We start from the raw sequence: 27927 nt of genomic DNA, 5'->3' as shown, positions 1-27927 counted from the left end.
GGAGTTTAATAGCAGTTAGCTTAGTGGGCAAATGGGAGGCAGCTGTCGAGTTTCTTTTCACCAGATTTCCTGCTCACTAATTTAACTTCTTGGTGACTCATCTCCCCATCAGTAAACTGGGAATGAAAGTATTACCTCACACTACCTTGTCAGTGGGATATTAAATTTAATAATTAAAAAATGCTCTAAGAGTTTTGGATGAAAAGTCTCCTGGAGTGTTGGAGAGCAGCACCATACAAAACAAACGTGTCTATTAAAGACAGCTGCTGGTTTTTGACCTTGAAGCCTGTCATTCCCTCCAACTTAATGTTCAGTATCTTTGGGACAAACAGGGAGTAGCTGTACTTTCATATATGTTCTACTTATCCCTCAACCCTTCCTTGCTCATTCCTTTTTCTAATGCATTTGTTTGCTGAGTGTATCAGTATCCAGAGGCAGGCACAGCTTGTCACAGTGAAGACATGTTTGTTTCTGATGCCCTTGAGCTTGCTTGAAGCTTCTTCTCTTGCTGAATATATGATGACCCCTTGGGCTTTGCAGTCCCACAAGGTTCTAAATACAGAGCAAATGCTCTTTTGCACCTATGCACAGGACTTTCAAACCAGGCCAAGCCCATAGCCAGACGTGATTATGGAGGTTTCTTAGTGAATTTAGGTTAAAGTGTTGGGATTTGCATGTAAATCGACTCTAAAATCCCTTCTTTCTATTGAAATGTCTGAATTTAGCATCCAGAGGGAGGCACAAGGAGTTCATACAGGGAAACTCAATCTGTATGATTCTCTGTTGTCTTCTCTGTCTCTTATAGCTCAAGTAAGGGAGAAGTTGGGGAAGGTGGCATAATGGGGTGGGTATGCTGAGCTCTGTGCTGAAGACAGAGGCCCGATTGAATAGACTTCCTTGTGATGAGAAGGGGGTTCAATTCACAGTTGACCCCATCCCATTGTGTGGGTTGTCCTGGGAGTTTCCTTTGAAAATCCCAGTGGTTTGGGTCTTCTGCATGGTTTGTACTCAGCCTTTCCCTCCATGAATAGAACAGCTTTTGCTGGAATTTTTGCTGGATTTTCTGTGGTTATTGGCTGAGCAATGCTCTCTCACTTCAGAAGACTTGGGCAAGCATGTTGTAGAAGCACTGATCAGGGACCCTGAATCATTTGCTGGCTTAGAGTTTTTCATATATAGAATAAACATATTCCTGGGATGCAATTGCCCCAAGAAACAGATTATACTTTACTGTCCCAGGTGGAGGTGTTCATTCATTATTTGGATTGCAGGAGTGTTTTGGGACTTTATAAACATGAATTTCTGCCCTGCGGAGTTTACAACTCATGGTGATAGAAAGGCAGGGAGTTTTAGGCAGACTGGGGAGCACAACACAGTCCTAAAAGATGAGCAGTGGACAGAGCTGTGAAATAAGGACACCAGATGCTGATTTGTAAGCATTAGTCCTGTACATTATTACTTTATAAATCTATTGACCTAGAGGAAGGAATTCCTTTTAGAAAGGACAGAGTACTTGAGAAATCTATACCTGACATTGTCAGGTAAAAAGACATTCACGATGTCTCTCTGCCATAGGATTGCTCTGAATGAACCCCTCCATGAGTAGGGTAGAGGCCAGGATCTACAAGGAAAACTGAATTCTTCCCTAGGTGTATTTTAACATCTTGCTAAAATTAACGTGCTGTTATTTGCCTGTCTGCTGCACTACATAATCTAGTAGCGGCATTCAGAAGGGGGAATAAAACTCTATTCTTCCACTTGTACGGCAAGTTGCATCAAGCTTCCTCATAAACCTGCAGTCTTTGGAGTCCTGTGCCCCAGGCCTGCCCCCAAGCCAGCCTCTGGCTCTTCCTGCAGTGATTGGGGGCCGTCCTGTTTTATCGGCTAGATTCTGCACTCATAGCTGTACTGACTGGTGTTTCTTCATTGGTGTAGGTCCATTTAAAACAAACTGAAGATTTTATCTAGTCAGTATTATGTGAAAATTCAAGACACATCCCTTTGTTTTTGCAGTTCAAGTTCTCAGCATTGGCCCTACACATGAGGTCTCTGCTTCCCCACATGTGGAACATGCCCTGGTGTAGGAGAATGCTGCTTGAAGCCATGCTGTATAAACTGCCAGATAATAAATTGCATTAAACTACTTTTCTACTTCAGGAGATCAGATCTTCATATTTGTTATTTCAGTATCTTAGAAAGTCCTGGTTTTGTTCTTTGTTTGAACCAGAGGGAGTTTACATAAAGGAGAAGGATTTTTTCCCCCATTTATTTCCTCTGCTACAATACGTCCAGCCTTTTTTTCCTGTAAACAAGCACAGCAATTGAAAAGATCCGAGGTTTTCAGTAAGACAGAAATTAATACTATATGGAGATCCTTAGCAGTTAAAAGAAGAGCTTGAAGAACTCTCCTTCAAGATAGAAACAAGCTTGAAAGTCTGTCAGTATTCTGCTTGTCATGTCTGTCCTTCTGCTTGTTAGCTGTCTGGGGGAGACACAGTCAGCATGTTTTGTTTTTCAGAAGTTGATCTGCCTCTGAAAAAAGATGGGTTCACCTCAGAAAGTACAACTCTGGAAGCCTTGCTGCGTGGAGAGGGAATAGAGAAAAAAACAGATACTAAAGAAGAAGACACTATACAAGAAATCCAGGTAAATGAGAGCCCCATGCCCTGACAGCAGGGCTCAGTTTTACAATTTGTCTTTAAGCCTAGCAGATTTTGTCCTGTGGCAGAACAGTGCATCTGTTGATAGTTGTGTCATTCTACTGTCAAAATGTTATCAAACCATTGTGCTACACTGTGATGCTCAAAATGAACTTGGGATCTCGTACAGTTCTCCTGTCACAAGAATATCGCTCGTTTGGCTGTGTTCTGCACAGTTCCTATGCTGGGATTTGCTTTGCAGCTCTATGAGATGGTTGCATATAAAACTGACAAGCAGAGATGGGTCCCAACCATAAACTGAATTTTAGTGCCTCATATTTAAAGTGAATTTGGAGATGGATTTGAATTTGGATTCACAGTTGCTGACTGTACACAAAAATGTGTCATTTTATACTAAGAAGTCTTCAGGAAGTATACAAGCAAAATAAATAATTAAAAATATTCTAATCTTAATTATCTCAGTTATTATTAGTGATGCAAGTATGAGAAATATTGCCTCTTCAGACACATTATGATTTGAAAGTTATTTGTCAAGATTCCATTTCATCCTTTAACAATGAAAAGTAGAAAAACATTTGTGGGTCTGTCATAGAAAGAAATCAGCTAATATAAAGTGTTCTTATATAAATGCATGTCACTTTATAAAGGCATCTTTATATTGCTAGGAAAGCAGGTCTCTCCCACAGCAGCACATCTTTGGTGATGCTAAACCACCAAAATTAGTGATTTTTAGTGAAAGCCATTGGCATATGTGTCAAAATTGGTAATTTTGGCTGAGATATAACATGTTGCATCTATACCTAAAACTAGTAAAAAATTGAGTGGACAACGCCATGACAAATGAAACAGAAGAGCATGGGCATCAAATCTATATTACTTAGAGCTCAGACCTACTGGTCTATTTCCTAGAAATTTCACACATGTGAGGGCAGCAAAATTAGGTCTCCTGTTCCCAGTTACACAGGTAAAGGAGCACCATCAAAAAGGAAGCATCCCATGCTTGTGGAGTGGGAAAAAGCTTGCAAGAGGCCTGCTCTGTGTCTCCTTCTTCAGTAGTGTATCTGGGCCTATTAAGCCTGAGAGCCCTAAAGCTCTGTTTATACCTGCTTCTGAGGTCACAAGAAGTCATGGTGCAGCATCCTTATGAGACTGAGAAAAATGAGATGCCTTTGGATGTTGCTGTGCAATTGAGCTTCCAAATTATCCCCAGAAGCAGTCCAAGGAAAGATACTTCAGTAATGGTGGAACTGGCACAAGCCTGGGCATTGCAGAGCAGGGAGGGGGGTGCAAAAATCTACAAAAAGTTATCAGCTAAACGACCATTGCTGTGACCTGTCACCTGCATGTTAGTTTCATCAGAACAGATGCAAAAGGCATGTCTTGCTGTTTGCTTGTTATGCAAGCACAGCTTATCTGGATCTGGTCTGTACAACAATGACTGCCGAAGGATTTGCTAGTAGCCAGCTTTGAGTGTGTACTTCAGCACCTGGCAGCTAGACTGTACCAGATCAAAATCATGATCAGTGCCTTTTATCCACATGACAAATAAGAGAAGGCAAATCTGTTTTGTTCCATTGCATGCTCTTCTGTGCTGTAACGTGAAAGGGCCTGGCCTCAGTGGTGATGAAAGTGAGCAGGTGGGATAGACGTAATTGTAATTCCCACCTCAGCCCCAGCCGCTTACCCCCCTCTCATGCTCATAATATCTGTCAGAAGAAGACTTGGTGATTAGCTATACTGAAGTACATCAGGCTGGGAAACTGTTTTAGAAAGACAGAATAGGAAAAGAAAAGTTACTTTGCTAAAAAGGGTGCGGGTTCCCCCTGCTAAATAGATGGCGTCATTGGGGCCTGCTGTACAGTTGTTACTTAACAGGCTTGAGGATTTTGCCCTACAGTAAATTGGTATTGAATGTGTGTCTCCATTGTTTGCTGGAGAAGGCTTTGAATAGCCTTTTGACGATGCATCAGAAAGGCTATGCCCATTCTATCAAGGATTAAAGTCATTACCCTGGCAGTGTCACCAGATTCACACTTGGTTACTTACTATCTGTTTCCTAAATTGATGCTGCAATTTTAAAGAAAGAAAGTGGTTTGTAATACTTCTCTTAACTGCTCTTGTGAATTATTATTGTTGTTGTAAAGTAGCTTCTTCCACTCCCACATACAATATGGTTGCAGTCTTCTCTTTTTTTGGAGATACTTTAAGATAGGAAGCAATGTGAAACTATAAACTCATATCAGTAAGTTTGTTTATTTTCTTACTTACCACTAGCCTCCTCATGTGCAACATTTTCCAAATGCTTCGGTTTCCTAAAATGAAGCCAATTAATGTATGCAATTGCATGTATTTCTAAGAAACATTTTATATATGCAGAACTGGAATTTGCTTATCTTTTACACCCTCTAGTATTTAATACTGTAGCATTTTGTGAAATTTTATTTCATAATGGTCTGACCTCATTAATAGCCTCCTGAGATGTAAAAATAAAAGGAGCAAAAACCAGATGAAGACTTGATCCTCTACCATGTTCTAAAAATTGTTCGTACTTTTCAAAAGGGATACTGTCCAATATTAGTCTTAAAAAGTTAGCTGATAAAATAAGAGTAAACCTGTATAGTTGGTCTTCCAAATACAGGGGTTTTTAAAAGGGAAATTTCTGTTGTATTCTTTCCCACAAATTCAGAATTTGGTGCTTGAGGTATGCAGAAAAGAGAAAGCAACTGTGACTTGCTCCTGTTCTCCCTCTGCTGGCTCTCAAATAGCTGTTAAGTAGAAATTTTACAGGGAAGGGACAAATACAGTAAGACTGAAAAACTTCCCCATAAGTTTATTGTCACTCATTATGCGTCATGGCTGCATGTTGTAATTTAAATGAAGGGTGGCATGGCAAAGATAAATTAGTCATTCCAGATTAGTCCCTTACAAATTGGCACTGCACCATGAATGGCAGGAGTGGCTGGGACCCATTTCTGTATTTCTAGCAGACATGTCAACAGGGCCTCTTTCCACAGTAGTGTTGTGATGATTGGTCTTGCCTTTGTCCATGCCATGTCTGACTTGTGCAGTTATTCAGGATGTCCAGCCTGTGTTTGATTCTGGAGAGGTTACATTTCAAAAGATGAAGATGAAAGTATTTAAATTCCCTGGCTTGGGCATCATACAATTATGTAAGATGATGACTTATTTTTCCTATTAAATAATGTATTGAAGGAACTGTTGCTATTGTTCCTATTAACTTCAGTGAGACCTGTACTTCCACAGCGTTCGCATGCAGCCAGACCCCTGCTTCCAGATTACGGGGTTGTACCTGTGGTGTATGCCCTGAAAGATGTTACTTTCTAGATCCACCAAACATGCTGGAATGCATGGAGGAATTTTCTCTGTTTTTGCTAAACAAAGAAAATTGTGAGCTGCCAAGGAGGAAACCACTGGTTTCTGTCTTCTTAAAGTGCATTCTCAACATTAAAGGAAAATAAAACAATTTAAGGTGCAAGAAAAAAAAAAATTCATGCAAACGATTTCCCAGACAGAGCCTGCAGTTATGCATTCTGATACTTGTGTTGTCTTGGGGTATTGGTGCTCAGTGATGCCACTGTTATTTCTTAGGAACCTGTTTTTCATAGTTGACTGATATCAGTGGTATTTTTTAATAAGAACTCCCTGGAGAACTGAGGGTGGAAGGGAAAGCATTTTGCTTTAGTGGAAAGAAGTAGGGGTTCTGGGATCTGATTTGGCATTGTATCATTGATCAACTGTAATTTAATAATGTGCAGTCTCTGTGGTAAAGAGCAGCAGTTGGCTATGTGTCACCTTGTTTACTTCTAACCATTCCTGTTTATTGTTCAACCACAGAGGGTTTTAGAAAATGATGAAAATGCAGATGAAGTAAATGAGGAAGAGGATTTGGAAGAAGATATTCCAAAACGAAAGAACAGGCCTAGAGGACGGGTAGGTGGAAACTTTGCTGGAATAGAAAGGAAGGAAGCAAACCTCTGCTTTCTAAGTTTACATTTGTCACATGTATCATATATGTGAAGTGTATATCTATAGATATATGATAGTGATAACACTATAGATAATTTTCAATCATATGGTCAAAGATTTTTAATATTTTTTCAGTTTACTTTTGTGAATTACCAAGAAAAAAAGACTATTTTGAAAGTAAAAAGTTGGGGTAAATTTATTATGGTGTTGTATTTACAATTGTAATGTAAACTGTAATAATTATGATGACATCCTGCTATTACAGTGCTCTTACTTTAAAACAACATTTACTAATTACAGAAAAGCAACAAATTCAGTCATGACAGCCAAAAACCCCACCAAAACAGTAACTTGAACTGTGTTAATACATTTTGCAGCTTTCTCCAAGGTAGCCCTTTGTGGCTGACACTGGCCCTCTTGAGCCCATGGCAAATCTTCCATTTGCTTAAAATGGGCAATATTTTATCCTTAGGGGAGTCTGTGTCCCTTTGCTTACCTAAGATGTTTTTTCACAATTTCATCAGGGCACCAGTTAAGTAATGAGGCCAACATTTTAAAACTTGGAATCAACATTTTAAATTGTGGCCCCATAAGCTAGGCATCTAAATAAACATGAACACAATTCTTGGAGGTTTCAAACATTTTCATCTCTTTGGCTCCAATGGATGCTGCAGGGGCGCAGGAGCTCTAGAAATACCTTTGATGTGTTTGTAGGAGTCAAGCAAGAAGGGCCACATTTTAGGCCAAATGAGCAGGATTTAATAGCTTTTAAATAAGAGAGAGACATGAAACCACATTGAATACTTGCAATGTACTTATGCATCAGACCCTCTCTTTTGGTTTCGTCTGTTGTTGTGTTGTTTCAGTTTTCTGCTCCTCTTTATTTTGGAGCTTAAGTCCTTTAATATAAGATCAAAGCACTTTAATAATTGGATAAGTATATATTTCACCTTCCTTATTCTCAAAATCACCTGAACCAGTTTCTTTCTTTCTTTCTTTCTTAGCCAAAGACCCCCACCTGGAAAAAAATTTTCCAGAAAAATGTAAGTTTCAGAAAATTTGTATGAACCAGTAACCAAAACCAGGAGTTAGAATCAATACATGCACACAAGCTTGACTGTAGCAATCAACTAATATTCCAGGCTAACAATTCTTTTCTAATAAGTTGCTCTCACATAAACTGCGCATGCTGGTTAGGGTTAGTGAAAGGGAGTGAACAGCTAAAAGAGAGATACCACTCAGGAGGAGGGAATTTCCTGTATTCATATATCCCAGGCCTACACAAACAGAGTCCTGAAGTTACCATTATGTGCAAAGGTTTACTTCCCTGTTCAGGAAACTGTTTCAGCATAACTCCATTATTTTTTCTCTGCTAATGTAGGGAAAGCAGTTGGAGGGTACTAGATGTCCCATTCATTTTGAAGCATAAAGTCATGTCTTATTTTCTGCCCTAGAACTGGCCCCCTGTTAAGTACAGGAGCAGCAGGATCTCTTGCCTTTTTCTTGCAACTAACTCCTGCTCTGCTAGTGCCCTGGCTTCATTCAGTACAAAAAAGAGAAGTCTGAAGAGTGCCAAGTACTTTGAGCAATTTTCATTTTTATTTGATGGCATCAATAACCAAAGCAAAATGTGGTATAAATTAGGGTTTCAAAATTAGAGCCAGATTCTTTTGTTGTTGAAAACTGGTAAGCCTGAATTGGGTCTGGTCATGAGTGTTTTGCTACTCTTCAAGTTGCCCATTTCTAATGTGAGCCTGACCCAGTGTAGGAAATTGTGGCTAAGGATGTGAAATTAGGGGACATGAAACCTGGGCAGCACTTTGTTTCTGGGAAGGAGTTGGATAGGGTATTTTTAGAGGGCAGAAGAGGGGAAGGACATGCATAGGAAACTAGGTCCTGCAGAGTGTGGCCTTCAGGGATTCAGAGGAGTGAGAAGAGCTGACAGCATTGATGTGGGATTAATGCAATGGAATTACTGCTCTAGACTTTCCAAATTGAAAATGTCCCTTCCTTTCCCTACAGCATGAATTTTTTTTTAATCCTGGCCTCTCCATCTGTCCCCCTGGCTACTCTCTCTGGCTGCTTCAAGGCTGCTGTGCCTTGGCTTCCAGGCTTCACATATCATGTCTCGTAGTCTTTGCTGCATCCCGTGTCATGAGAATGTAGGCAGTTGTGGATGACTGAACTCAACAGACTGGAGTGCTGGCAGCAAGCACAGGGCACTCAGTTTGGTTTATTATCCCCTCAGGGCTAGCCCTGAAATTGTGGGAGCATTAGGAGGGGCACTGAAGGCCAAAGAGATGGATTTATGGAAGGAGCTTTTTAGTATCTTCGCTGGACAAGGAGAATGTTGTAGGAGCTGGGAAGGATAGTTTGCTAGGAGATACGAAAGGAATGCAGCTGCACCTTACAGATTGTCTGCTCATCAGCTGGATATCCCATGGGACAATTTCAAAGGCCCTAAAGACATTTAGGAACCCAAGTCCCATTGAAAGTCATTGACTTGAAAAATCTTCCCGTGTGTTCAGTGCATGAAAAAGTATATCTGACACGCAGTCATGACATGAGTGCTGTACTCCTGCACTTCCATAGAGAATGGTTTGAAGGGAAGCAGCGGGCTGTGAGACTAGCAAAACTCTGAGCAACAGACCTTTAATTACTGTCCTGTTCTGAAAGGTGCCTCTGTAAAAATAGTACTTTCTTACTCAACAGATCTGTTCTAAGTGTGTAAACAGTCAGACCTACTGACTAGTGGCAAAAGTAAGACTTTACAGCTTTTTCACAGCCCTGAAAAACCAGTGCAGCTGGTAGGATAGGGAAATTATATCCTAATCCAAGTACTAGCAGAAATATTTATTAAGGGCCAATTGCTTGCCTCTGTGAAGACTCTCTGATGAGCTGAGGGTTGTATAGGAGCTGCCGTGGACTGAAATTCATCTTGCAGCACATTTTGCAGTAGTGAGAGAAGAAAGGAACTACCCTGGGATTGATTTCATAGCCCAGAGGGGGTTTACAGAGCTGGCAGTCAGAGAGAAAATATTGCAGACTAGTAAGATGATTTTATGTGATATGGTCAGTAAAGTAGCTTCCACCAAACAGTTGTTGCTGGGGCCTTTTCCAGGGTGAAACTGCTTTTCAGTTCACCCTTACAAATCTCACTCTGCATGTGTGTGCTGATCTGTACAGAGGTCTTTTGCAGAAAGCAGAGCTATACGTGTCATATCTAATAGTATTTACCCTATCTAGACAGCTGCAAATCCATGTCTTTCCTTCAGGACTGTGTTAAGAGTTAGACCTGAGCAATCCCAGGGAAGTAATGTGTGAAGTTTTTATAAATCCCCATATTGTCAGATTTTGGCAGGCCAATGTAAAACTGTTCCTTCTCTTTAGATGTCTGATGGAATGCAGCTCAAATAGTGCTAGTTCAGTCCCAAGCCATAGAAGAGGGACAGAGCTCCAATGACCCCTTTGTGTCTGGGGTGCTAATATTCTCAGAATTTCTACATCTTCTCCAGCTTTACTTGACAAAGCTCTGTCCCTTTCTTATTTTCCCATGCAAAAGCTTGAAGGATTTGAGTCCGGTGGCCTTGTCTAGGGTGAGAAACATCAACCGTTTAATAAGAGGAGCAGCAGAAACAATTTCGTTGCTTTTACCCAGGAATAGAGTAGCTGGCAGAATTAATAAAGGGCTATCTAGCCATCCACCTGCAGATCACTTCCTCAAATAAAGATCAAGTCTAAAATTATTGTCATCTACATGCTGTACATTAGTGAACATGATAGAATCTAAGGCCTTGGTTCCATTCCCAGTTTCACATCACAGCCTCCAGCACTGGACAGATACAAGCTGTCCTTTTGTTGGCATCTCAGCTGAGAAGGGTCAGGACCAAGTAGCTTTGATGCTGAAGTCCACTCTTACCCTTGAAGCTCATGACAGAGTAGTCTGTGCTGTGGAGAAACAGCTTTTCAGTTTCCAGAGCTGCCAACTTGGTATGTTGTAGGAACACAGAACTGCAGAGAGACCTTTCTGGGTAATTCCTGTTCTCTGTTATTGCAGGTAGCCATGTTACCTAATCCTTTCCACTAACTAACCAAAGGTCCATGTTATAATTACCCATGGTATCTTTGTCCCAGAAGGCCATTTCAAAACATTGCTTCTCAGCTAGAAAACAAAACAAAACAAAATGAACAACTCCCCTTTGAAAATATTAAAAGAAATAATTTTACTTCTGTTTTATTTGGGGCCTGTTTTCTGGCTGATTTAATGATTGTATTTATTCTCTAACACCTGTTCATCCATTCATTCATATTCGGTTAAACAAGGTATTTGAACATCTTCAGAAATGAATGTGTGATGATACTTGACTGAATATGTGCTGGCAGTGACCTGCTGCTATGGATGAACAGTTTGGGTTATCTGTGGAGAGATCTCCACTGTATTACAAGGTCCATTAACATAGTGCATATCTCAGGAGATGAAGGGTCAAGCCCACCCTTGAGAAACCTGTATTAAAGCTGAGGATTTGTTTAGTTTACATTGCACGTTTTTCATAGGGGGGTGAGGGGCACAAGGAGATCTGAGGGGTGATGGAATAAAGTTAAACATTCCTCTTCTCCTTGCAGGCTCGGGGATCTGGAGGTGGCAGGAGACGGAATGATGCTGCCTCCCAGGATGATCATGACAAACCCTATGTTTGTGACAGTAAGTAGCACCCAGACAGCTAATTCTGCTTCCAGCTTGGTCATACCAGCTCGGTGCACTCAGGGCTTTGTCTTTTTCCTTCCAGCAAAATATTCTGCTGCTCTTTGACTTGCATGTTTGCCACCTGCTGCTGCTGCTGGTCTTGGTGTTTTTGCATGAAGGAAATAAAATTAAGTCCTTGGCAAGACTCCACTTCCCTTTGCCCTATAATAAATCATCTCTTACATTTTCTTTCTTTCTCCTTCTCTTTTTCTGGCTTCTCTGCCTTTTGTCTTCCTTTCCCCCATGTAAGATTCACCCTCTATTTCTTTCTCTGTTTCAGATAGTTACAAACAAAAGCATAACTCAAAAATCTCCGACAAAGGTACTTCACCCTTGTATCTCTTCATATATTTGGCAATTCTCTTTCCTTCAGTCCTTTTAAAATCTCACTGGGCTAAATTTTGAAGGTCTTACGTTCATCCCTCACTCAGAAAGTACTCTTGTGGCATCATCAGGAGTTGGCCCCTCCGAAGAAACAAACACAACTGGAATCCTTTGCTTTGATACATATTCCCTTTGAATATGGCTGTGTTGTTTGACATCTCGCATTGGGACTGGAGGTGAAGTAAGGCATTGCCCCAGCTGAAAAATTATACCAGACCCCAATGCTGAAACTGAAGAAGGATGCCAGAGTCCTAATATGAGGAAGGAGTCCAATATTTGATATACAATGTACTTTTCTTATGGTCTACTCCTTGGTGCTTTCCTTCTTCTTGCACCTTGAATACTATGTTCAGTTTTGGGCTTCTCACTTCCAGAGGGGTGCTGGAGCGTGTCCAGAGAAGGGCAACGGAGCTGGGGAAGGGTCTGGAGCACAAGTCTTGTGAGGAGTGGCTGAGGGAACTGGGGTTTAGTCCAGAAGGGAGGAAGCTCAGGGGGGACCTTACTGCTCTCTACAACTGCCTGAAAGGAGGCCACAGGCAGGTGGGGGCAGGTCTCTTCTCCCAGATAACAAGCAACAGGACAAGAGGAAACAGCCTGAAGTTACAGCAGGGGAGGTTTAGACTGGGTATTAGGAAAAATTTCTTCACTGAAAGTGTTGTTAAGGAACAGGCTGCCCAGGGAAGTGGTGGAATCACCATCACCAGAGGTGTTTAGAAAATGTGTAGATGCGGTGCTTAGGGACATGGTTTAATGGTGGACTTGGCAGTCCTGGGTTAACGGTTGGACTGGATGATCTCAAAGGTCTTTTCCAACTTAAATGATTCTATGATTCTTTTGATATTCTTTTTTTGCTTCACTGTGAAATTTCTGTGAAGGGCACTGATCTTACCCACATGCTTTTGAGGTCTCCCATTACTACAGACTTACTACTTACATGCAGTAATAATTTGTGCTGCTGGGTGCCTTCTATCCTGTAAGAATAACCTAACAAAAGTTAATACAAGTAGGAGAATAGCAGGAGGTCTTCATTTCTGTGATCCAAAAATGTGTGGTGGTTTTGAGGACAATTAGAATCCTCCTTTCTCCACTGTTTGCCGTTTTGCAATGTTACTGACCTTAAAAGACCAACCGTTACTATGTCAGTCTATGAGAGTATTTCCTGGTTATTTTTAAAAACATGAAGAAATAAGGAGCATGCATGGTAAATAAGAATTACATTCCATGTGATCAAATCATATTCTTTTATAGTAAGACCAGGTGATCTGGCCAGTACAGTGATGGACATGCTGGGCATTTTGGTTCAGCAAGGTGAATATTCCAAAGGCGATGAGCAGAAATGAAAGACTTGCACACGAATGGGACTGACTGAACACGTGATCAAGGAGGAAGAGCTCTTTAGGATATGCAGAGTGAGGAGATTTCTGTTGTGGTTAAGTAGCTATTGTTGTATGTTGTAAGAATGTGTCTTCTAAGACTTCTCTGGGAGCCCAGTATGTATCTTGCTGAAATCCACAGCTTTCCTCTGCTGCTATATGCATAACTGTCTATCTCTTTTCTGGAATCTGGAACATCCTTCCTAAGTCCAAGGACACTTGTCAGTGGTAGTAATTTTGGACATAACGTCTCTTTATTGTCTGATCTTGCTTTGCTTTTGGAGAACTCACGATGTGCTTAGTAGAGATTTCACAGAGTAAGTGAAACATCTAAGATATCAAAACAGGCAGCAGAAATCTGGACTGAAGTCAAGGCTCTGGTACATTTCTGTACTGATGGAATTTTGCCTTGGCTTACATTTTGGAGCATAGATTTCCTCTTCAGTTTTGGAAATATAAACTTTCCTATTTCATTTGGCTGATACCTTTCATTTTTAGGAAACTTATAGTTAGAGGTGAGTCATAAGAAGTTTTGGAATCCAGACTTCACACACTGACTCCTCCTTTTCCATTGTAGATAGCTGAGAAAAGGGTTATGTGGTAGAAGAACTCTTTCACCTGACTGTGGAGCAGAAGGAAAGAACTGTCCCAATTTTAATGCCATCATCCTGAAGTAATATCCTGGCTTTGTTAACTTTCTGTCGGAATTTTACATACAATTCATTGCGAATAATTGGCTTAAGTTGAGGCTTCTTTCTTGCTTGGGTGGATTTTTTGAATACTTTTTTCCTTTGAAAGTATTTGCTAAATATTTTTATAGATAAATCTCAATCTAATTGTGGTATGTCAGAAATTGGTTTGCAGTGTTCCATGTGCAGATGTTTTGGGCGGATACTTTTGTTTTACATAGAAACATGCAGGTCAAGAACAGTGAATGTTTCCTGTTTGGGAAAACGTGATTCCCACAATCACACTGTTGGTATAAATAATTAACTTAAGGGGTAGACACTTTATTTTTTCTGTATATTATTTAATTTACTTCCAGGTTGCTTTTTCTGCAAGTGCTCTGATATTTGAATTTGGAAAGTGACCACAAAGAAAAAAGCATAAGCATATCTAAAACAAATTAATTTTCTTACTTAACTGCATGGGCACAAAAATTGATTTGTGCTAAAGAACTACTCTGCTCTTTTTTCATAGTTATGCATGTTTATAGGAAACAAGAATATATCACTGGGTTTCATCAGTAATATTAAGATTATGGGAAAAAACTAGTCTCTGTGTCAATAAGATGATGCAAGAATGGTACCCAGCTGACGCAGCCCCTTGTGTTGGAAGATACCAATGCTATTTCTGAAAAGGCCTGCTTTTTGGAAGAGGCATTCAGCTACAAACCAATATTAAATCTGGTCCCAATATTAAAACTGACTGGAAATAGGGAATTTTTATGTGGAAGCAGGTTTTCAAAACTCAAAATGTTTTGTCACCCTATGTTTTTAAGAAAAGGTGGTTGATTGCTTGTTTTGTGGAATGAAATATTCTGAAATACTTCAGTTGACTTTATTGAGCATATACTGTATCAGAAGTTCAGAATAATAAGATTGGCCATTCAAAGCACTGATAAAATTGCTAAAAATTATGAAATGCCTTGTTTCATCAAATCAGCAAGTGGAAAGCCAGTTGTATTGGGTAGTGTTTTGCCTTGAGCTCCCTTGGGATAAACGCTTGGATAATGAAAATGGCAGGGCAGCCTGGTATAAGATGGGTGCAGGCTGGAAATGGTAACGTAGCCGAATGGGTCAGCTGCTGTATGAGACCAGACCCAAACGCAGCTTGAATACCTGGCTAGGAGATGGAGCCAGGTGCCTTAAACAATAGTGAAAAGTAGGGCTTGAGGAGCAAAGCAAAGCCACTGGTGTCAAGCAAGAAAAGTGGAAGATACGCCCACACAGCTGTTCATGATAAGCTGGGCATGTGATTTTTAAAGGAGGGGCAGAGTGAAAAAATGTAGGAATACCTATGTATGTAATAAGAATCGATGTCATGTCATTGTCAAATGATCAGCTGGGGAGCGATCAGTTCGACCATAGCCGTCTTCTTAAAAATCTTTCTACTGTTTTCATATTATTTATTATATTTTTTTTAAAAAGAAGAAAAGCTTCTCTGAAGTTTTATCTAGAAACTTGTATTCTTGTTCAAATGTTGCAATCAGTTGTAGCGCCTGAGCTCTTCATGACTCCAGATGTCTGCTTCCTTGAGCCAGAGTGGTTAGTTTGTGTTAAATCTCTACAAGTTACTAACTTTTCTGCTGTCCATCTTTATTTGTCTGCTTTCATTCTTCTCATGTTCCCATGGAGACTTATCTATGTACATACTTCCACCTTTGTTTTCTGTTCCTCTGTCTATGGAAGATTTTGCTTGCCAATCTCTAAAGAGTTGTTTCTTTTCCTCCTACCAGTATGTTCTTGGCTCCTTTTAGTTTTATTCCATATAAACTGATATTTTAGCATAACAACTTATGTTTGTAATGTATCCTTTATTCATAGTCCCTCTGAGGCCAAGATATACTGGGTCCCTAATATGCTTGGTCCCTAAGTGGAGACTTTGAACTTGATTTTGAACTACTAATAATTATTCAGAACACCTTTTTTTTTTCTTTCTTTTTTTTTTTTTTTAAATACTTGACCCTACATCCAAATCACTATAGCTTGAAAACATCCTCCTGCTTTTTCTTTAAGTTCATTATCCAGTGAGACATTGAACTTTCATTATTTTGAGATTAATTTTTTCATCCCCATTCCGTTTCTACACTAAATGTATTGTAAGTTCTGCCAACAAAAGGCTGGAGTCTTCAGGTAGTTTACATGATTTAAGGTTAGCAGATTCCCTTGATTTTCAATGGGTACTGAGGATCTCTCTCTCAGTTTCCTTAGCAAATCCCAGTTAAATGTTATATTGTTCTAGCATGACTTGCCAAATGCAATTCCTTAAGACCTGTTCTTTAGGAACTATTTTATCGTATATGTTCACAAAGTGACAGCTCTAGTAATTACCTTGCTAACTTCACCTGCCTTCTTTTTCATTTCCTTGAAGTGGACCTGATCCTGTCAGACTCATTGTAACAACTGGAGGATTTGCTGGAATGCAAAAGGCCTACAAGATAAATCGTGATTTAGCTTTTTTTCTACCAGTTGTCTAAGACTTAATCTGTTGTCTTAATTCTTACCGATACTATGAAAGAGTCCAACACTACTAACTGCTGCTTCTTAGGACAGACCTTTGGTTAAATATCACAATGACAAGCTGATTTGAAAATGCTTTGATTATAGCATTATGTTTTTACATGCTATTCACAAATCTCCATCATGACTTCAGCTTGCCTTTAAACTGTTAGCAGTTTAAGCCCTAAATCATCTCCTGGTATTATCCTTTCTAGTGAATCCCTAAGTAGTTAATAAGCAATAAGATCTAGAATAAGATGATTGTTCAGATGAACCCAACAAACAACTGTCCCGCCATAGCTGCTGTACTTGACATTCATTGACTACACTGGTAGAAAAGCCAAGATTAGTGAGGCAAGGACCCCTTTTTTAAAAAAAAAAAAAAAATTAAAAAAAAATTGAATAACACGGGTCTGGAGTAGAGCATATGAAAAGAGGGGAACAGAGTTGACTCTTGACAGCTGAACTTTTTCTACTTATATCGGCTACGTCTTTTGTTCTTTGCTTCTGCTAGCAATTCATTTATTGAAATGTGGACCTATATTTTGTTGACCTATGCATGTTTTGTGCTGGAGTTCAACATTCTTGTGATCTTAATACAGCAGGTAGATTCTGGGACTTGTCCATTGGGGACACTGAAACAAAGACTATTTACTACCTACATAAAATCCCCTATGAAATAGGTTACTAAACAGCTGCTCTAATATTAGAGGTGTATAGATGACAGTACTGATCAAAGAGGGACAAGCATAATGCCTTTCCATCAGTGGGGGTCAAAATACACTGTTAGCATTTGAGACCTCTAGATGTGGGAGATTATATATAATCTCTAGAAGGGGAGATTATATTACCAAGGAATGGTTTTTTTTTGGAGTAGAGCAAATGGTGGGACAGGAAGATAACTTTGAGGAATGCCTGCCTGCCAGCAGTTAACTTAAGAGTTAGTGTTTGACGCAGCCCAGCTGTGAAAAAAGAACAGGAGGCAAAGGAGAAAAGCAAATAGAGACAATGAGGGGGGCAAGATTCAGTGACAAAAAAACCCCAAACCATGTACTCCCTCAATTTCCTGTTTCCACTAAAAACATGGATTGTTTCATTCTGTCTTATACTGGTGACAGATTGTGCAAAATGTATGTGGAGAGCTGGCTGGAACATAGCTCACAGCCTGCCAAGGACCAAATGTGTAACAATTTCAAAATGACAACAACACAGCCATTAAATATTTGATGAGGATGTCTTTTAAGTCATAGATTTCAAATTCCCTTTTAAAGCATGGGAAGTATTTTATATTAATTTTACTCATTGAGAAACGTAAACACAGAGAGAATTTGCTTATCCAAAGAGTTGCAGGCTATTAGAGGCCAGAACTTAGAACAGAGCTCAATGCTTGTGATTAAACTATCTGCAAATTATGTTTTCCCCCCATAATGCAGTTGTGTAATGTCTTTGTTTCAGTCTTCAAATTGGAAGGAAAGTAAGGTTCATCACAGGAGAGTATCTGGTGGCCTCATAAAATCTCTCCCTCTTCTCCATTTGTGGCATTTGATCTGCACTGCTGTATTACTGCCTATTTACCCAGCTTGTTCCTAAGACGGCATTCACATTAGGTTATAGCAAAAATATATCCTTTGAATGCAGGAGGAATTGGAGTGGGTTACATTGTACAAACTCCTGCTGTTTTCATTGGGCTTGGCTACCTAATTAATGATCAAGTCAACTTCCCAGTGTTGAGATTCAGGATGAAATCTACCACATGCAAGGATGATGAGCCTATCCAGCAAGGAAAATTAAAGATAAAAAAAGTCAATGCTGCTGAAAGAAAGGCAAGACCACCTGGCAAAGTTTATGAAACGCACGCTCTCACTTGCTATGTGTGAGCTGCATAGCGTTAAGAACTAATCAGCAGCATACATTTCAGACTGGGAGAACCAGTTCTCATTATGCTTTTGTCAGCTTGGAGAATGAGAAAGATGTGGTGGTGTAAGCACTGGTCTGGATGCTGGAACTCTTGAATTCTGGTCTCTGGTAATGACAAAAGATCACTGTGTTGGCAAGTCACTTAACCCCTCTGTGGTTCTCTTTTTTTCAGAAGTGAAATGAGAATAGTATTTCCCACTCAGGAATGTGGAAGAAGATTAATTAATGTTTGAAAAAACAGTCTTGCAGTGGGAAGAGTTATATAAGAGCTAAGTGTTCATTAATGTTTGCCCTTTTACAGAAATTACTTCTTAGCACAGTGGTATGGTAGATTAATAAAATGTGCTCTATCTGGAAAAGAAGAGATTAGGGTGATTTCAGGAAGATTCAGTCTGTTGGAGAAATCTTGAAGTTCTGATAGCTTTTATTCTAGCAAATTCTCACTGAAGCCAGTGGTTCTTTTGCCTGACTAATATCATGAAACCCTTTCCCCCCTGCAAAAGTCTAATTTGCTTGGGGAATACGAAATCTCTGGAGTTGCATCTCACGGCATTGCTTTGGACTTTTTCCATGACGGGACATGAATTTGAAAGGTGGTAAAGTCTAGACACCAAGCAAAAAAGGCTGCTGGAAGCTGCAGATCTTTGGTCCTACAAAGGATCTGTTGGGACTGTGTAAACAGAACTCCTTTGCTTCATCTTAGGAAGGAATCTTCCAAATTCCTTTTTAACTATGCATGTCTCAGCTTATTGCCCCCCTTGAAGGCCATCTGAAAGAGTTCTGGCAGCGGGAAGGGCTCAGCTGCAGAATTACTACTGCCTCAGCTTATTTGCTATTTCGCCTTGGTAAGCTGATACTTTTTTGCTGGAGAGGGCAAATCTGCAGAGCCATCTGATTTCCTATGCCATCCTAAACTCGGCAGCTAAAATCCCTACATGATCCTGTATGGAATGGAAGCAAGGCCACAGCCTTGGGACTTCCTGCAGGGAATGCAAGTTTCCTTTTGTGCGTTGAGGGAGAAAGATGCATGAGACCTACATGGAAGAACATGGTGCTTTTGTAAGGTAACAACAGTAGAGCTAGAATTGTGGGTATGTTTTCAGGGAGAGCTGAATGAAATGAAGTTGGGTAGAATTTCTAGAAATATTTTTGGTTTGAATTTTAAAACTGCCTCTAATAGGTAAATGGGATTGGGTTTTAGAGCTTATCTGATTTTACAGCTAGGTTAGCGTTAACACAGGATCAAGCTATATAAGAGCAAACCAGAGCTGGATAATATGCATCATGCAGCTATTAATTCCACGTGCCTCCACCTTGGTCAGTACAGCACTGATCACCTGATAGTGCTCTCAAAATAATTAAAATAGAAGTTTTTGAGCAATAGCAGTAATTTATAGCAGAAGAATTATTTTTTTAGCATTCATCCTCAAATGCACACAAGTAAGGGGGATAGAGTAGGATACTTAGTATGATAATCAAATAGAAATGTAAACTTCTCTCTCCATCCTAAGAAGTGCTGTAACATTTTTGTAATGAGAGGGGTTTATCTTTCTGAAATAGTTTAAACAGTGAGCATTTTGTAGCTCTCTCCGGTTTGATGATTACTTTTGTGTTACTTTTCCCACTACTAAAAAAGTGAAGGCAAAGTCATACAGAACTGTGGATCTTGTTTGACTGTCTGTCAGTGTCTGTTCCACTGCTTGTCCTTTGCTCTGTAGGTTTGCAGAGGAGGAAGAGTAGTTTCCCTCTCCAGAATGCATTAGAAGAGTACATGGCTGGTACTAGAACAAGGGAGACCAACTGGATGTTCTGTGGAGAGCATGCATCTAACAGCAATCTGGTTTTTTCAAAATGTTTGGCAATAGAGTTAGGTTTACATATGGAATGAGGGCAGATGCTTCAAAGAATGGATGTGCATATGTACCTGGGCATTTTATTTCTCCCCAGCTTTTTCCTCCCCCTCCTGCAGGAGTTCTCATTTCTAAATCAAGGGCATTCAAAGACTTAAAAAATCTGTGGCTAAGGACACATCGTGTTTGGAAAAAGCTTTTGTCCTGTCATGATGACTGTGTGAAAATCACTTCGTAGAATGGAGAAAACTGAGATAAAAGTATCTAATATTCCAGATCACTCATCTTATTCGTATCATGAGGTTGTTTTACACATTTCTAATAAGGCAAAGTATTTTCCTTGAGGGAGTTTGTAAATCAGCTAGAAGAGAAGGAGAATGAAATATGTAATCATGCTAGGCTTTGATTTACAATTTTCTATCATCTGTTCCAGAATGTGGGCTGTCAATTGGCTTCTTGTGAGTAGTAGCAGAAAAGTATAATAATGGAAGTTTTACTTCTATGTAAATGAATAATTGGAGCAGGTCTGGGTTTTTGTGGGGTTTTTTGGGTTGGTTTGTTTGTTCATTTGTTTTGGGTTTTTTATTTATTTATGGAGCCTTATGACACTCCCATCAGGTGTCTGCAGAATGGGAAGCAAGTATCTATATACATTGCAGGATACATTTTCAGTATCCAGGCTGAGTGAAGTTGTTAGGAATTGGTGGTGACTTCCCTCTTGGAAATTTTTTCAAGGGGACTAAAAATAAGACAGAACTAGAGACCGCTGAATTCTGTTCTCTGTTCTAGTAACACTTCCTTTACCTTCCTAAGCAAGCTATGCAGGACAGACTACTGGGCATGATGTTTATTCCTGTGTGAAATCCTTGAGGTTAATGAAGCTAATAAAGTGACTGAAAATGTGGTTAGGAATAAAAATTTGCAGGAAGGGCACTAAGCTTCTTTGCCTTTGTTTCCTAATCTTATAAAAAGGCAATAATTGTATTTAGTAGACGCAATAGCTGTATAGAAGAAAATGGACATTCAGAGGCTGCTTTGAAGATGAAAAAAGGTAACTTTTAGAGACAATTACATGAATTAAAAACTTTTTAGAAGCTGAATTTGTATGTAATGGATCTTATGATGAAGCTTGCCCTTGTGGTGAGCTCCCCGTGAAAATGTAGACCTTTCATCACCCTGAACTGTTCGATCCTGTTCTTAATGTCCGTTGATTTAGCTCTAATATAAACAAAAGTTCAGAAGGAGGATTTTCTGTCACACATGGTATTATTTATTGGGATGCTGAATATGAAGTTTACCTGGGGAAATAATTGTCACTACTACATGTTCTTCTAGCATGAAGCTGGATGATTTCCATCTCCTTATCTTGACTAGGAACCTGCGAATAAAGCTATTTTTTACCCTTTTACAGAAAGCCTTTTTTTAAAACAAACAAACAAACAAACAAACAAACAAACAAAAAGCAGACTGTTTTCCTATTCTCAGAGATCAGTAATGAAGAAAATAATGTCCTTTCTTCTCAGTCCAGTTTCCACTGCTGTGCATTGCGGAGCACCAACATAGGAACTGGCATTTCATTTAATTTTATGTGCAATCTTGTTACTAATCTTAGCAGAGAGGATTAGGGCTGTATGAGCTGCAGAGATTGAATGTGCATGTGCTTAGGCCTGTAGGAAGGACTACTGGTGGCGTGGTTGGAAGAAAGCTTCTCTGTGGACCTGCAGCTGCAGAGCTGCCTTTCTGTCACCTTTCACCAACATCAGCTGGAAGAGTTTCAAGCAGGCATGTGGAGTGTATGGTGCTGCTCTCGGGGGAGAGGGGAGCTTGAGAGGATACTGCCATTGTTGCAGATCACACTGATGTTTCCATTCTCTCTTCCCCTCCCTCATATCTCCTTTCCTCCCAGTCTGTGGCAAGCGTTACAAGAACAGGCCTGGGCTAAGCTACCACTATGCTCACACCCACCTTGCCAGTGAAGAGGGTGATGAAGCCCGTGAGCAGGAGACCCGCTCTTCCCCTGTCCACAGAAATGAAAACCACAAACGTGAGTAGTATTTTGCCTTTGAGATCCTTTTCAGAGATGTCTCCACCCTGTCTTTGCCTTGAGGAGGCTGGCGTGATTGCCTGGCTCCGTTGTGAGTGATTGGGGCCTGGATGCTTGGAGCTAATCAGCCACAGCTCACACGGGTGCTGGCTCAGCTAGTCAGAAATTCATTTCAAACCCAGCATTATCACTGCAGCAAGTCACTTTTCCATTACTGCTCCTGTGGGGAGGAGGTGGCAAGGAGAGGGGGGAAAGGAAGAGATGCCCAACCTGCCTGTCATCAAGCAGCCTCCCAGTGGCTGTTAGCAGTGATGTCAAGGAAATACACATCCATTAGTTTGAGGAGGCTGCCTTTGTTTTTGCCTTTGAATAAGAGACATTTATCCCTGTCTCAGTTTTTTAGATATGAAATTTACAGCACCTGTCCCTCTTATCCTTGCATCTCCTCCCCAAACAGCTTACCCTCAACTTTTTACCAAAAGCTACTTCTTAGTTACAATTTGGTAAAATCTATGAAAGGGCATCAGTCCTGATGTGCAAGGAGGAGAGCTGGAACATGGGAGGAGGGTTATGTGCCTAGATTCCTCACACTGGTACAGGGCTGAAAAAAATCTTAGTGGTCCAGATGGCCCTGTTTGACTGTCCTTCCTCTTCTTCTTAGGCACAGAACTGTGTTTTATTGCTGATTTTTGCAAGTCTCTAAGCCCCTGTTTCTCAGTTTTCCAGTATGCAATACTATGTGATGTTTACTTTCACCTTGGGGTTTGTGTGGATAGCTTTGTTCACTTTCAGAAAGTCCTTTCAGATCACTATGTGAACTGTTGTCATTTTAGTTCAAACTGTTGAACAAGGTGGACAAAGCAATAAAATGCTTATGGGGAAAAATATCCAGGCAAACACCTTCTAATGCATTAAACAAACTGGAAGAAATATGGAAGTAGGAAAACATTTTCTTTCTAAGCAGGATAATTGATAATTATCCCCAGGGAGGTGTGGGAGGGGGTTTCCTTCCTCCAAAGCATCTGCTACTAGCCACTGTCTGAGCTTGAAGGGCTGTTTAGTGTGATCCCATTTGGCAGTCCCTCTGTTTCTGTCACTTTTATGCTCTACCTTTTAGTTATTCACATGTTTTGTAGATTCACAGCAAAAGTAATTTTGACTCCTCCAGCTGTTGATAAACTTGAGCTGTCAATGCATTAAGAGCAACTGCTTGGGCACGCTGGAGAATGTCAGTTTTCAGCCAGTAGCTTTTGTTTACTTAGCATTTACATCATCTGTGTTGGTTTTTTGCTTCCTGTGCCTGCAGTGTAGTCAGTAATAGTTGTCTATCTGACAGGCATATTGCAAATCTGTATTGAATTCATATTGATACTGGCCTTGCACACATGCCCAAAGAAGGGTAGTGTCCCCTGCCCTTCAGCTTGTCATAGAGGCCAAGGACAGTCTCAGTCCTTCGGCTTCTGATTATACGAATGTGGAAATTATAGAAGTTAGCACGAAGAGGAGCTAGAAAAGCTGTGGTAAGGTTAGGAGCAGCTGGCCTTAGCCTGTGGAAAGAAAGGTGTGTTCTACACTATGGGAAAGGGTAAAAGCAGGAGCTGCTTGGGCTTGTGCTCCCCAGAGCTCCTGAGTGTGATGCATATGGCAAAGGGCAGCTGTTGGTGCACAGATCCCCAAACAGGCAGAAGTTTAGAGCCAGTGGGGTAAACCACTCCGAGGTCCAGATTCCTTAGCAGAAAGAATCTGCTTAACAACACCCAGGAGCCAGTGAGGTATGGGCAACAGCCATGTGAATATGAAGATCATCCCTGGGGAAAATCCCAGATGCCGGAAGGTAACTCTCCCAAATGGCTTAGCTGTCGCAGTGGCTGTTTGTTGCTTTTTGCCTGTTTGTTTGTTTACAGCCTTGAGCTCAGATCTTGCATCTCTGCTCTTTCACTTGGCGATATTTAATATATGCTGCCATTTATCTTCCATGTGAATGCTAATTGTCCACATTGCTAATGTGCAGTCATTAAATGGTCCCTTTGTACAGGGGGATGGTGGGGAGCCAGAGCATCAGATCCTTCCTCTCCCCTAAGAACTGCTAGGCATGTGTTATGAATTAAATTTGACAGGTCTGCAGTGGTGCAGGGCTCAGGCTTCAAGAATCCTCTCTGCATGGGCTTGGGGGGTGGGGGGTGGAGGGAGAGAGGGAGGGAAGGCGGGGCAGGGGATGTTAATCCAAACAGCTAATCCGCAACCTATTGAACAGGAGGACGAGAGATATGGTATAGAGCAGGGTCTGGTTATTTGCTTAGTACTGTGACAGAGAGATATGAGCAGCCTGATTTAGAAAAGGCAAGGCAAATTCAAACCAGCCATTTGGAATTTGCTGTGCTGTGGGAGGTGAGCACTGGGTCAGTAAAGTTCAGGCAGGCAGCTGCAGTATGAACTTCCTTCTTTTGTACCCATGTCTCCTCTGCAGCCTCCACTCCTTGCAGTACCTGCGGTAACGGCAGCTGTGCTGAGGCAAGGAATGAGCTTTCCGGAGGAGGGCTTCTGCAGGATTCACCTATTGATGCCCTAGCTGGTGCCAGATGGCCTCTTGTCTTTCTACATACCCAGTTCCCTTTATCTTTACTCTCCTCCTCATGCACTGACCAATTTGGGTAGTTCAGTAAATTATCTAGGGACTGGAAAAGAGGTGTAGACAGGAGGAACCTACCTGAAACTGAGAACCACTGAATGTATCAAAGAACAGGGACAGGTCCAAGCCCCAAGTCTCACCTCCTTGGCACATGTCACTGTCCTTGACTGTTGTAGAGGGTTTGTTTATTTACATATCTCTCTCCTTCTGTCCTTCTTCCTTGCCTATAGATTACCCCTTGTGACATGGAAAATAGTTCAACAGTCTTCTCCAGCCTTTGCCTTTCCTAAAACATATTAGCCTGTGCTTTGTTTGAGTGACAGGAATAGAGGCAATGGGCACAAACTGAAATACAAGATATTTTGTTTGAAAATAAGAATTTTATTTTTTATTTTTTATTTTTTTTACTATAAGGGTGATTAAATAGTGGAACAGGTTGCTCAGAGCATTATGGACTCTCCACCTGTGGAGATTTTCAAAAGCTGACTGGGCACAATCCTGAGCAATGTGCTTGTGCAGGGGGGCTAGCCTAGATGATCTCCAGAGGCCCCTGCCAACCTCAGCAATTCTATGAATCTATGAGCTTTAGTTGCCTTGTTTGTATGTCTTATCTAACCCTTTGACACAGAGAAATAGACCTTCCATACTGCCTAGTCTTGCCTCTGTCTATAAACACATTTATTTTTGACCTACTCTCTGAGTTTTTTACCTGAGTATGGGTCTATGAAAAGGAAGTTATAGCAAACCCTTAAAAAAGTCACCACCCCCCCTCCCCACCTTCCCCAACTCCACTGCTAAAAAGAAATGATCCACATCATTCTCAGCTTTTTTTTTCTTCTGGCTTTTCCTTCACATGTTGGCACCGAGAGCATGAGATTTGTGAGCTCAGGGTGCATCCAAGCCTGCCACAAAACACCTGCTGTTTTATTCCATCTCACTCCATGGGTACAGGCCAGCTCTGGGGGCAGCTGGTGCTCACAGATTTTGAGGCACTTCTGATAGAGGAATTACATTAGACTTCTATCTATTGAATAGATGTGTGTGTGTGAATGAGTGTACTAGTATAAATGCCCTTCCTTAATTCCTGGGAGAATAGGACAGTGTGCCTACATGGAGAAAAACTTCCGCTCCTTTAAAGGAGAAGAGTTTTCAGTGGCATTTTGCTATGTGGAACGTTGGTTACAGGCAGCTGTGCAATAAACAGCAACTGAACAGATCTTATGCCCACAAGCACTTTGGCCAATGACAACCCTAAATAAAGCACATTGTGCGGGCTGTCACTGGCCTAACTGCCCTGTGCAGGTCAGGCCATCCTACAATACATGTAGTTAACGAGAACGTAGTCCTGTGCCCTCCCGCCACTCTGCTAGCTTGGGCATCTGACCTGCAAAACCACCCGTGTATGTTATTTCATGGCATCAGCCTATTGTGCCCAGTTCCATTGCAGATTTTATTATATGGATAAATCTCTAGTGGAAAGACCAACCAAAGTTATTTGTGTACTCTAAGCATAATTGGATACCCGGTCTCCAGAGATAAAAAATTAATGTGCTAACCTCAGTGTGCCTCCAAGCTGTCCTCCAGCTCCCCCACACAGTCATCTTTGAAACATTTTTATTTCCATCCAGGCAGGGGGCTGGCCATGAATAAATGACAAGAGTCAGCCCCTCAGTTGGAGACGAGCTGTTTGTTTCTCTCCACAAGCAGCATCAATTTCAAAAGCTACATCAGGCCTACTTCTTCCCTGCCTCAGTGCTGATCCTTGCTGGGGCTGTGGTGGGAGCTACTTCCGAATGCAAGGATGCATCAATGCCCACCTTGCGACAAGATAACCTGCAGCAGGTGCCTTTTCAGTGAAAATATGTACATTACCTTGAGTTGACTTCTCATTAATCTGTTTGGTTTTTTCCTTTTCTAGAACTTGTTTTCATAAGGAAAAAGAGTCAGAATACCAAAAGAAACAGTAGTGATTGCAGAGTTTGGAACTGCATAATGATTTCCACTCAAACCCTCTTTGCAGCTGTACATTTCTCAGACTTTTGTGCCTGTGTTTTAGGATGCTAAGGAAAAAAATGGATCAATTGTTTAGAGTTTTGGAATAGTGGAAAATCCCAGATTTGTCTCCTATGTACAGGGACCCATAGGGGACTTTTTGTTCATTTGTTTGGAGTTGTGGGTGGGGTTTTTTGGTAGTTTGGAGTTTTTTTTTATATACTGCCTGGCCAGGACCTGAAATGTTGTTGTCAATGTGCAAGTCATTGAAGAGAAGGACCTAGTGCCTCTCAGTAGTTTATGGAAAAATGTTTCCAATTTGACTAATAAGTTTTCAAAAAACACGTGTTGCTTCAATAACATGCCATCTCTTGAGACAGAATGGTATCGTTTATGTATTTATCATTGTTTCTCCTTTTTTGCTATCTGCTTGCTTTTTCTCTCCTCCATGTAGAATTTGAACCAAGTAAAACCCAAAAGTTTTGACTGAATTTGAACTTAGGTGCTCTGCCTTCTCACATTCCTCCAGATCCAAAGAGGAGTAATTTCCAGATCCAAAGCCTACAACATGTTGCAGGGATCCATTTCATGACGTTGGCCATTCTTACCTGAATGCTGAGGGATGCTGCTGGATGGGGCTGTATATCGGGCACTATAATCCCTCCTTGAGTTCCCTGAGCTGATGGGAATGATGCGTTTCAGTGGCCAGAGACCAAGTCTCAGGAGAGGTACCCCTCAAAATCAGGAAATCTGTATTCTAATGTCAGACTCTTTTGTCTTCTTTCCTAGTCTGTATCTCCTACTGTTTATTGTCACGAGGCACTGGACAGTTACAGTGATTTACTGTGAGCAGTGGGATTTTGGCCCATGCTTCAGGTGTTCCTTCAGAAGACCGTAAGATCAGTGCACAGACATTTCTATGAAGTGCTGCCTTATGGTGCAGGAACGCTGACTCCTCAAATCAACAAGATCTGATCAACTGATGCTGTAATTTTCCTAGCTGTACCTTCTGCTACCCACCTCCCAGCTCATTCGTTAGCTGTTCAACTTACAGGCCATACTGGTCTCTGTAAAAGACATGATCAGATGCTCTTCCTTTCCCCACCTTCAGAGGCTTCCGCTGACT

The 27927-nt window shown here is 40.9% G+C and overlaps 1 protein-coding gene across 6 annotated transcripts in view; it reads left to right on the top strand.

The window, feature by feature from the left end:
• Window positions 1-27927, top strand: part of DPF3 (double PHD fingers 3) — a 189752-nt gene that overhangs the window by 124544 nt on the left and 37281 nt on the right. For 4 of the 6 annotated variants that reach the window (XR_008746491.1, XM_055799885.1, XM_055799868.1 and 1 more), the window contains 5 exons: window positions 2519-2646; window positions 6516-6611; window positions 7652-7690; window positions 11271-11349; window positions 22043-22180. Coding sequence is in view for 4 of the 6 variants with exons in the window: in XM_055799885.1 (XP_055655860.1) it covers window positions 2519-2646; window positions 6516-6611; window positions 7652-7690; window positions 11271-11349; window positions 22043-22180 (480 nt within the window). In the remaining 2 variants the exon portion in view is untranslated. The remainder of the gene's footprint in view (window positions 1-2518; window positions 2647-6515; window positions 6612-7651; window positions 7691-11270; window positions 11350-22042; window positions 22181-27927) is intronic. The other 2 variants (XR_008746492.1, XM_005243744.4) reach the window with 1 other exon arrangement.

Source organism: Falco peregrinus, chromosome 1 (genome assembly GCF_023634155.1).
Source record: "Falco peregrinus isolate bFalPer1 chromosome 1, bFalPer1.pri, whole genome shotgun sequence".
NCBI lineage: Eukaryota > Metazoa > Chordata > Aves > Falconiformes > Falconidae > Falco > Falco peregrinus.
Note: the sequence above shows the minus strand (reverse complement) of the source record. Positions and strands in the feature narration are given on the sequence as shown.